The sequence below is a fragment of the Grus americana genome, chromosome 1 (genome assembly GCF_028858705.1).
Source record: "Grus americana isolate bGruAme1 chromosome 1, bGruAme1.mat, whole genome shotgun sequence".
In the NCBI taxonomy this organism is placed as follows: Eukaryota; Metazoa; Chordata; class Aves; order Gruiformes; family Gruidae; genus Grus; species Grus americana.
In genome coordinates, this window is record NC_072852.1 from 120,319,911 (window position 1) to 120,332,103 (window position 12,193).

The window sequence follows — 12,193 nt, forward strand, 5'->3', positions numbered from 1 at the left end:
ATATATATATACTGAAAAACATCTTATTAAAAGTATATAAGTTATATAAGATCATCCCAGAATAGTCTCTCTTCCTTTCCCCATTTTCAATCACTTTGAAAAATTAACTCAAACCCTCTGAAAATTCTCAGATAAGATCCTGAAGTATTTGGGAAGGAGTGGGGAGACAAACTTGCTCAGATCATTAGTGTTATCTACAAACTGCCGGCTCACCTGAACCGGAGTCTTGGAAACAGTCAGGTTGTTTTCAAAGCGGTGGGCGCACACTCCTCTCCATGTGCTCCTAACTCAAGACCTCCAGATGTTTGTGTACAATATTTGCACTATTCTGAAAGTCTGAGACATACAAACGTTTCGTGGAAGTGGGAATGGAAAATGTTTCACTCCTTACCATCTTCTTTAGTGCGGGTGAAAATTTGTTCACTTCTCACTCCATCTCCAGCTCGTGTAAAAGCCAACACCTGAATGCTGTAGTTGGTGTATTTTTCCAAGCCATCAAGCTCTAGTGATGGCTGTGTAGTGGTGACGTTCTTTATCTCTCCTAGCTCTATAGAATAAAAAGGAAATTGAGTTATTGCCAAGTTCAGTCTTCTCCCAGCTATTGATACCTACTGTGGAAATCTTGGGGATTAAAGAGTGTACCAGAGAAGTAATGCTTCATTATTATAAAATAGCAATGAATTATAATAAATTAAAATAAATGCCTTTGTGTCCTGACTTCTCACCATTCAAAGCAGACCCAGTTTTCAATTTCAAACTTTTTTTTTTTGCATTTTTTTTAAATATAGGGAAGAGAATTGAAAATTTCTACAAGTAATAAGATTTTTCATAAAGAATAGATAACAAGAAGAGATTATTGCAAAATATTGCCTTATGCAAAAATAAGAAAATCAGTTATCTTCATAAAGAAAACAAAACAAAACAAAAAAAGGCCCCTTTAAAATACGTAGCAAGTGCTGCTGCAAAGCACTTGATGGCAGTAATACCAGCTAACAATAGGTTTAAACACAGTAAAATCAGATTTACTTGCAGGAAGATGATGCGCTTCATACAAATCTTTTCTGCAGCAAGCTAAGAAGTACAACCCATACGGCAAAAAAGCTTTAAACATATTTAGGGCAGAAAATAAAGCTGACCAAATGAAGAAAATCCACTTTTAAGCACTGCATGAACATCATCTTTTTTCGTCATGTTGTAGGTCATCACACTGGAGCTTAGATGTGCACTGATAATATTCACAGGATCTGATCCAGAGACTACAGGCATCACCGAAAACATTTAATTTTATGTCCGTGATGTCTGTATTTTTATGTATGCTTCTTACACATTTTCAATCTTTATTTTTAAATTTACAAAGGAATTAGTAGTTTATTTCCAAATATTTTTGACTCTAGCATTACCAGCAGTAACAATGGGCCTCTGGTTTACATATCGACTCCAGGTTCCCCTTGCCATACTAACAGAGGCCAGGATTTGCAAGACAGTTGCATTTAGAGTGAACTATGATCCTGATGGATGAGAGCAAAAGAAGGGAGTCAGGTCATTGTCCTAGAGCTGTGAAAATTCAGCAGGGCAAATAGGAATAAAGGCATGTGCATCTCAAACCTGCTAATATTTAATTTACAAGAAAGGACCATAGATAGAATTATCATCATGTGACAAATTACAGATTAGTAAGGTATCTCATTTCTCCTTTGATCATTTCACTCATTCTCTGCTCAGGAGTCTGTTTCCCTAGGAATTATGCTAAGAGTACAACACATAAGTCCAATAGAAGAGGCTGGCATGAAAATAACAATCCTTTTCCAAAAACGTTTTCTTCTTTTGCCCGCAGCTATGGAGATGAAATACATCCTGTCAAAAAATAAGCAATAACCTCTCAAGTAGGCAACTAGCTAAGCAAGCAGATAACCAACTAAACTAAAATAAAATCCAGGATTGGGCAGGTTACGTTCTAGGTTCATATCATCATTCTTTACAAAAGAAACCTGCTGGACTTTGTAACTGAGATAAAATTTGCTCAGGTAATTTTGGGTACTATGACAGGTCTATGGAGTGTTGCACCTCCATGGTGGAAGCCTTCCCTGAGGGCCCCTCCAGGCGGCTTCGCAATGCCTTCTACTTTGTTAAAGCTCTACCGAAGATGGCTTCCTTCACAGGTAGATGAAGCTTTCTCTAAATCGAAGAGAAAAGGAAGTACAATGCCTTCACAGCACAGAGTAAATGACATAAAGGCCACATATGATTTGTTACTTGGTTTGTCTCACCTCCGTCCAAGAGATTCGCCCAGTAGATAACCCTGAATCCTTGTAGAATCCCATTCAGGGTTTCTTTTGCCAACGTTGACCAAGAAATAGAGATGGTTTCTGGTGATGTGGCAGTGGCTTGCACATTCCCTGGAGGGCAACTGGGCACTGGAATAAGAAATTCACCATTTTTAACTAGATGAATACAACTCAATGTTTACCCTTCGGCTACCCTTCCAATTTCCATTCTTATTCCACCACCCATTATTTAATCAGCAGTTACACAGTGTTAACAATGCAAAACTTCTATTCTTGCTACAATCTACATGCTTCTGCAAGTGCTGCTTTCCCACTTGCTGACTAGTCTTTTAATAGCTTTTTTGTCAATTCTTTTGAACGAGAAATGTGTCCTAGTGCTGAAATATGCAGAATATTCTGTAAACAATTTAAATTTTTTTTTTTTTAAGTTTGCAGCCAAATTGCCATCTTTCTGGACAATTCTAATGTTCCTTTAAAATTGTTACCAAGGGAAAGCAGAAGCTCCTATTAAAAATATTGGAAAAAAAATTCATAAAATATTTTCACTACCATTCAGAAAAATTGGAAAAAGTCAGCCAAATCTGAGGCATTTTCCCTTGGCCATTTACTGTCAATGCAATGCAGCAGTATTAGTATTTGGCATTGCTTTTAAAACTCATGACATCTTTAATTCTGAGAGGGACACAACACACAAAAAATGACCAAAAAACCCCATTACCAGGAAAAGTAAGCATGCCAGATTCTGAAGAAAAAAAAAAATTATTATAATACAAAATATATGCACATGTGAGTATACTTCTTTCTGAGGTCCTACAGTGACCTGTCTAGGCCTAGAAACATTTAAAGTAAATGAAAAACACCAGCCTTCCATGATGCGTATGACTCAAAATCTGTAGCTCTTGAGAATTTTAGATGTGTGCTACTCCATTTCCCCCATGTAAAATGTCAGATTCCTAGCTGGCACTGACTTCAGTACAGTAATGCCAATTTATAGCAGCTGAAAATCTGACCTACACTATCTTTTAGGATTATTATTTGCTTTTAAAATCCTCTACAATATTGGGCCTCTTTTTGGCTATGGAATCATTCTCTTTTTCCACTAGAGGACTCCCTCTCATTGTTTGAGAAATACTTTTTATGCAGTTTGAAAAAACCTAAAAATCTAAATTGTTCCTTGGATTAGACAGGTTGAATTTTGTCTGAAATAACAATGATTTTTCTCTCATTAGTTTGGATATCCTTGAAAAAAAGCACGCATCTCTATGCTGACAAGATAAAGTATCGTGCAGTACAAAAGCTCTAGGTTTCACAGCAGATTCATCTGAAAACAAAAGAAAGCCAACAGAATTAACAGTATCACTTCACCTTTCAGAGTTTTTCTTCTTAGTATCTCAAAAGTATGGTGAGATCATTATGAAGCTATGATGAGATCACAAAATTTGCAAATATGTAAACACCAGAGCAATAGGCTTCTTAATGAAAGCTATGGTCTTAGTATCATTCACAGCAGAATATATCACATTAGTAGAGTTACATTTATTTACCTGGATGATTCTGCATCTCTTGCAATGAAAATTGTACAGACGCATTGGCCACTCTCTTTCCATCCAGCTGTCTACTGTACCTAACACCTGTAAAGTCTGGTCTTCTATTATCCCCGCTATAATAATCACTAATCAAGTAATAAATGTAACAAGGTAAAATGAAATAAAATAATAATATGTCCCATGATAGCTGTTTGCCCAGGACCTACCATCCTCAAGAGTAGTGGTGATGATTTCCTGAGAAGAAGGTCCTATTCCAGCCCGGTTACAAGCCTGGACTACCATGCCATACTGGGTGAATTTTTTCAGGTTATTCAGTGTATAAACTTCACTGTCCCCAGTGGTATCAATACTGATGATGTTGAACTGGAAATTGCCCCCTGCACTGTATTCCCGATAACCTATCTGGTATCCACGAATAATTCCATTTTGCAAGTGCTTCTTTGGAGCCTAAACAGAAAATGAAAGATTACACATTAAGTACATGTCTCCAAAGTCAAATTGTTCCCCTAAAAGTTTTTTGAAATCTATACAAAGTCAAAATTTATACAAAGTTTTTTCCTACTGAATGCAAGTCTATTTCTACAATTCAAAAATACTCCCTGCACATGAAGTAGTAACTTTTTACCATGACATACAAATTTCAGGTGCAGATTGTTCTAATTTGTGCATTCTTGTGCTAAAATAAAAGCCTCTAAATGGTTCATACACAGAAAAATCTGATAAGGAGATAATCTTGAGTTATAATTTGTATTTATAATGTTTTGTTCTCTTATCAGGTGAATCAATCAAAGTTGAGTTGATAGGGGTATATTTGCATTACAGGCCTACCATTCACTATTAATTGTGCTTTTGCCAGAAGCCCCTACCATTCACTGGCTAAATCTTTAGTAAGGCATTTATTGATCTGTTGAAGGCAGTCACATAAGTTTATTCAGCCAGATGCATTAGGAAAATTTTACGCTGTGCTTTGAAATATGCTTCTGTTCATTCAGTGTGTAGTGTGGAAAGATGATTAGATAATAAGTGCTGAAGGCAATAATGAATTGGAAAGCAGGGATTTGCATACTGAATAGCTACTAAAACAAGGTGTACAATATCTGGCATTCAAGTATATGGACAGTACGAAATGGTTGACCATAATTATATACTGTAATTCCCAGTCACAGTGCAAGATTCCCTGTCCCTGACTAGTGGGAAACATTTCTATACTCTGCAGTACAAAATGTAGTCTAGAGTAAAACAGGATTGGCAACTCAGGGAAAAAGCCTGTTATTGACAGAAATACCTACTAAAATTCTATTTAAACAGTACTGGACTAATTGCAATATGTGATAATGTTCCTGTCTGATTTTCTACGTATATGAGATGTAATTAGTATAAACATTTTAAGGCACAGTTTATAATCCAAAAGCTCTTTCAAATCCTCCAAACCTCTTCCAAATTCCTGCCAGATGCCCACAAGCTCATCTGTTCCACTGACCCATAAAAAAGTTCTTTGTGACGCAGTTTATCAGCAATGAGTTAAACCGTCAGAGGTAGCAATTTCTGTTGTTACTATACCCCATTAAATCTACCGAGGAACGCATTCTCAGGAATACTCGTTTCTGCCACAGGACCTGTCTGTTTCAGCGAGTTTATAGCCCACTGGACTAAAGTCTCACTGGAGCTAATAAAACCAGCGTGGGGTTTGCCTTTCATCCGCTACCAACAAATCATTGCTCTGCAAAAAACAGCACCCTCTCTGTATTTAAAATGTATCACTGGATGGATCTGACCGAATTATCTCTTCAGATGCTTTATTTATTTTTGCTCCCTCCTGTTTTTAGAAACAGAAACAAAATTTGAAGCAAGGATATGATTTCCACTGTATTACTCCAGTTCCCCTGGTACCAATAAGCTCTCTGCAAGCATGGTGCTGTTCGTTCAGATGTAAATGACTGAATTAGGAGATTCAGGTCTTGAGCGCCTTGTAAGGCACACTGCAGGGATTAGAACTGTCTCTTTGGAATCTAAGAGTATAATTGTTTCCTATTTGAATATTTCTGTGTTCTGTTGTCAAAAAACCCCTAAATTCTTTAGAAACATGTAGGTCTTTTATTATCAAAACACTTTGCTTGCAAGTGCATTACCTATTCTGAACAACTGCATGGCTTCATGGTCTTTAAATGATTGAAAGAGGTTGGGTTTTTTAAGATAGATTGTGGGCTGGAAGCTAAGGCCTTTTTCATTTTTCATTTTCTTTTTCTTTTTCTTTTTGTTTTTCTTTTTCCTTTTCCTTTTCCTTTTTTTTTTTTTTCTTAGTTTGAGATTTGGATATCTTCATACAATAAAGCCGTGTAATTCCATCTGAGAAGAAAATAACTTGATCACATTTAAATAATTAAATATTTCAGGGTGAATTGTTTCATTAATTGAAGGATTTCAAATTCTGTTACTAGCCATAGCATTTTGCATAGCTTATACATTTTTATAGGCATTGTCAGTGTTGATGAGAAGGGGTGAAAAGACTGAACTAACATAATCTAAACATTTCAAATCGGCTAAAGGACAAACAGTTTGGACAAAGCAGCAGACAACTCAAGTGTCATTACAGGGAGGACTGCTTTCAGATGATGCTGCAGGTCACTGTCTCTTTTCTAAACGTGTATCAGTGTGGAGGCACCAGTTTAATCATGTCAGGACATCAGTTCTATCCATCAGTGTTGGATTCCATCACAGCTTGGCAAATCCTCAACAGTCTGCGTGGAGATTTCTTGCCTCAAACATTAACACGTGCACTGTTGCACATCTCAAGGTCTAAAGCCTCTCCTAGCTAAAGGCTGCAACTGGAACATTCCTGTGAGTTACCTCGGCTGGCTTTTGAACAAAAGTTGTTGCCACAAACGCACATTGCACATGGAAATCACAAGCAACATGCATAAAACAGATACACCACATAACGTAGTGCATTTACTGTTCTGCGAAAGGCACACACTGCCTACTGCCACATGCAGCACACGTTAAGATGCTGTATGTACGTACACTATATGTCATAAGGCATGCACTGTATACCAAGAAAAAGTGAGCAATCACCTTGCACATAACAGATTACAGAAGCATATAGCACATATATCGGAACACATATATCTTACTGTAAAACAGATGGAACATAATGATAAAACTGAATCATACATTTACTACACATTGAAATGTTCTCAGAGCAGGACTACAGCCAGAATAGCCTCTTCACTGGGAATTTTGCAATTATATACTTTCTCATTTTGAATTGGAATAAAATGGCAAATTTTGCAGTTTTCATGAAAAATCTTTATAATTGTTTTAGGCCAAGGGAATTTTTTCTTTAAATAAAATATCAACATTTTACTTTTTTTGTTACTTTGAAACATTATACAATATAAAATAAGCTCAAAGTCACTTCAGAACAAAGCATTGAAATGTTCTGCTCCACAGAACTTCAAATGTTCCTTGTTAGTACTAAGTGCTTCATTTTGGATTGACTTTTTTGCACAAATAAATTATATTTGCTGTATATGCCTTTTTGTGTATAGACACATTTTTGGTAGAAAATTCAGTGAAGCAACATTTCTCCATGACTAAGTGTTCCTGGGGAAAAGTATTGTTAACTTTGCCAGTAGTCACAGAACATTGTGAAAAAGTAAGTTTCAGTCCATGATCTTACTGCTTATCTCATAAAATCCAATATTTGTATAAATACCATATCAACGACTTTTGTAAAGTATGACATTTCACAGTCGTGTGCATGTGTATATGCAGAAAGAGGAGAAGGAATATGCCTAAATTTAATGGGTTCATTTACCTTGTAAAGTACTACAAGAAAAAATAATGAATATTTTCATGCTCTTTTCCATATGAGAATTCCTATTTCATTCCCATTCTCTCTGCATCATTTTAAACTACCAAAAAATGGTGAGTGTTATTTAAAAATTCATTCTGAAACCCAGTGTTCTATGTGGACACATAGAAATGGGATTAAATGGATCACAGACCTATAAAACTTTGTTTAACTAGAATTTCCTAAAAGTGGGCTAAGAGAAACTTTAAAGGAAGATTAATGATTGTAGCAAGCTGCGGAAATAGTACTTATTGTAAGATGAAAGATAATTGATGTGTTATTATCTGCTCCTTTTGCTGTTATTGACATTGTCAGTATTTAAATGAGGTTTGCCAACTTCAAATAAAATTACAGTTCTCAGCACAATCCCTTTTGTATAATATCACAGGTTTTCATGGCAAAAGCTCCACATGACTCCAGAATAAAAATGACCAGGTTATTACTGCATTTATTTTCTTCCTTTTTGCCTCCATGACAATATAGGACTGATCTCATGGGGTATTTCTTTATTCTCAAGTACTTCGTATTGTACAGTGCAATGAGTGCCTTCTGCACAGCATTGCACTGCGGGGACCTACCCAAAAGTCAGGATTCAGCATGGGATGGAACTATAGTATGTCTGTGGGACCATCTTAAAGTACCTCATTGAGTAATGGACTAAAACTGCTCTGGCCAGGAGAGAACTGCAATAATTCAAGCAAAGTGAACGTCTCACTCCTGGTTTGGGACTTCTTAACTAGGGGGACTTCTTAAGCAGCTGTTACAAATTGCCATTCAGAAATTCCAGTAAAGGCAGAATTACACAAGCACTAACCTTTCAGGAATGCAACTCAGTGACTTCACCTTTGTCTGCAAAGGAGCTTCGAGGTGAAGGAAAACAATTAGGTTTCAACTACATCCAGCACCACAGAGAAACTTAGCACCCATCAGACGAGCTAACCTACCAGCAGGTGAGGCAATGACTGCAAATCAAGGCACAGAGTTTTCAAGTTGAGCACACAGGGGCTTGACAGCACAAAGATCACACTGAGCAGAATTTCAGTGAAGTGCCAGTGGTGCCTTTGGTTGTCCATCCTCTCATAGGCAGACCTCCAGAGTTTCTGCTGCCTGCAAAACAGCACCTCATGGGGTCTCGTGGCATGACGGGGCTAGAGGACACGCTACCAGGAGCATCTCACTGTCACAGTGCCTCTCATGCTGTTTGACCACGTCAGATACTGCTGGTCAGTAAATTAAAAATTTTAATTTAAAAAGATTTAACAGAGACTGGGTCCATGGGAATAATATCTTGAAGGTTCACAGGAGACTGGGTGTGCAGTCTGGCAGCACAGTCCACATGTCTAGCCAGCATCTGCGCAGCGCAGGTTCACCTGAGGGTGCACAGTTCTGGGAGCATGGAACCACCTGTCCTGGTCTAGATACATGCTGTATGGGCACAAGCATACATTTCCAAGCTCACAGGTAGCTCACACCTTAAGCTCACTCCAATTGTGAAAAATCATCTCTACATTCAGCTGACAAGACTTGCCAGGGCAATGGAGTATATATTCAATGCATAGCTTGTTTCTGTGTCTACTTTGTTATATTAGACACTGATCATTGCTCGACAAGTATTCACAAACCAAATTCCAAACCTGATCTTGAGAATACAACTCCAGCTACTCTTTTGACATGCTTCTAGTCCCCAGACAATACTTAAAGATCAGGACACTAAGTTACACCTGAAGTGGCCTGGAAGTACAAATTGAACCATATGTTAGACAATGTTATTGAAATGTAGGTATGTAATTTTTTTTTTTTGTCCTGTATCTGCCTGCACACATCTGCATCTATATAATTTAAAGGCAAATCTTCGGAATCGCAAATGGCAGCTATAAACTCCAGCAGTGAACCAATGGTACCTATCTTCTTGTGTTGCTTTTGAAAATATTCCCCAAAGTGAACTTTAAAAAAGCAAGCAAAGCCTTTCAATCTGCCTACCCATACATCCACAAAAACAAGTTCATGCATAGAACCTTGGAGGTTATAGTTGACTGGATCTGATGGCAGTCACACATCTTGAGTGCTTTAAAAAGAAACAACCCATCAAGCTTTTATTTCAGTTGTTGAGAATCGCTCTGCACTCTGCATTGCTTCAACAGGTACTTTCTTTGCTCTACTGACTGTGTGCTGCATTTAAATCCATGCCCTTTATAAATACATCGCTGTGTTGCATTTCAACCATTGGTTAAGCCTGTGGCTAGTGACCACAAGCCTTTGGTTTTTGGAACCATTTGATGAAAACACTGATTTAAGTTTAAGATGTGGACGAGGTCCAAGAATCAGCACAGTATTTGTGACCTGTGCATAAGAGGTCTGATAAAGACTACTGTTTTTGAAGCTAAGTACTGAAATGTCTCATCAAAACAGAATTTTTAATCCACCATTTTAAACCACCATTGAACTACTAAAAAAATTTTGACATCTGAGGTCCCTCTGTACTAGTTGGACATCTCAGTAGTTCTATGTCCACCTGCACTGTATGGAGATTGTGCACTATAGAAACCTGTCTTTTCAGGAACCAACTCAAAACTAACACAGGATTGTGCTGATTATTTATTATATAAATAATAATAATCAAAAAGCAGCCCACCATTATTTATATGGTTAATAAGCAGCAGCTCACTGTTACTATCCTGACTTTCTGGATGGTCCATATCATAGTGCAAAATACACATTATCCACATTTGCAGGAGTAATTAACATTACTATAGAAATTAATGTCTATTATGCCACCATCCTACTCCGGCACTTAATACCACATATTTCAGAATCTTAAATATATGGAATTATCAATAAAATTTGGAAACTGCTATTCATATTGAGATTACACTACTGTAATTAGATAGCTTTACTCTGTCCGCTACAATGCACAAGCAGTATGTAGCACTATAGCACAAAGCCATTTAAAACATGGTTTAAGTACCTCTTGGTATCATACCAAAAGCATTTAAAACATTTTGTGGTTGTCAAAACACTGGGGAAAAACTAGAAAAAATGAACTGAGCCACCAGACATGCCAGATTTTTAAAAAATATCAGTTGCTGATATTTTTAAATCAGTTGTTCTGATTAATCAATACTCATGGACTATACTGAGGCATTATATTGCTCTCTCTGTGCAGACAGGCCTTCAGTAAGGCTCTGTCCCAAAGTCTATTGCAATGAGAAAAAACTCCCATTGGCCTCAATGGTTTGCGGAAATTTTGGCCAAAACCACAGTGAAAATTCTGTGAGCACTCACTTCCCAAGCATATAGCCTTATCTCTGAAATCGGAAGGAAGCAGGAAATATTATTGTCATCAGTACAGGCCAGCAGCTGCTGCTATTACTCTCCAATGGAAGGTTCGTTCTTTGCACAATGCACCAGTCTTAATGACCAATATAAGATTTGTTGGCAAAGGTATCTGCAAGGTCTCTCCCAAATAAAATAACTGATCCATAGTTGTTATAATACGCCCATCAATGGAACCTCTTTGAATGCACCAAAATACTGTCTATATTCTTGGCTGTGTGTATTTACCTTCCAGGTGACCCTAATGCTTTGTGAAGATATAGGCTCAAGTTGGACGTCCTGAGGTGGACCATCAGGAGCTGCAAAGAGAGAAGAGATGGATCAAAACCGACCTTCACAGCACACAGAATTCAGCACTTCACATAATATGTCTCCAACTTAACACACCAGCATCACAAAGATTGGGACTGAGTCAATGTCATATCGAAAACTGAGGATATTACTTCCTCAGAAACCAGAACCTAGTGTCTTCTTTATTCAGCTCTCATCTCTGGGAAACAGTGATTTAAAACACATGCCAAAACTTAGCAAGCTGGTGAATAAAATAAGAGTGAATAAAAGTGACTTTTCTTGTTTAGTGATATGCTCACAATGCTGTTTCTGTTTTGTAAACAGCAGTCAGAACCCATCTGAAAGCAGGTGAGACAGGACCTCCTCAGCTGGCCTTCATCATGTCACAAACTTTCCAGTGGGATCCCCTTTGTTCACTAGAGACCAAGCACCTTCAGTCAAATATCAAATATTTTATACACAAAAACCTGCACACTACCCTCTCCCTGTCCCCAGTGTAAGTATCCCAGCCTGGAAATCAGGCAAAAAATAGCTGCCAGATGGAAAAAGCATGCTGCAGCTCCTGCCTGAGTCAGGAGGAGTTTCACTTACTATTGATACACTGCCAACGGTGTGCCTGATGCTTTAGAGGTGAATGGAAAAAGAAGGCCCTGAGTCTAGGGGAACCTACTTGTCAGCTGGGCAGCTACAAAGCAGATCAAGAATTGGCTGGGACTGAACGGAGAGGTGTCAAGTAAATTGCTTGCTCAGCAAGGTAAACCATTGTAAAAGAAAGACCTGAAGAAAGGAATGGAGTAATCTCGAGCCGCCCTAGAGGATTCCCTTGATGCAGAATATGGCCTCAGTAAAAGGTATTAAATTAAGTTTAATAGCATGACAAAGGA

At 37.7% G+C, this 12,193-nt stretch overlaps 1 protein-coding gene across 2 annotated transcripts in view; it reads right to left on the reverse strand.

Annotated features, from left to right (window-relative positions):
• DSCAM (DS cell adhesion molecule) overlaps positions 1-12,193 on the reverse strand; it is a 476,818-nt gene that overhangs the window by 93,288 nt on the left and 371,337 nt on the right. For both annotated transcript variants that reach the window (XM_054820229.1, XM_054820238.1), the window contains exons 16-19: positions 11,247-11,317; positions 4,039-4,279; positions 2,268-2,414; positions 392-547 (exon numbers count right to left, since the gene is read on the reverse strand). In XM_054820229.1, the coding sequence (XP_054676204.1) occupies positions 392-547; positions 2,268-2,414; positions 4,039-4,279; positions 11,247-11,317 (615 nt within the window). The remainder of the gene's footprint in view (positions 1-391; positions 548-2,267; positions 2,415-4,038; positions 4,280-11,246; positions 11,318-12,193) is intronic.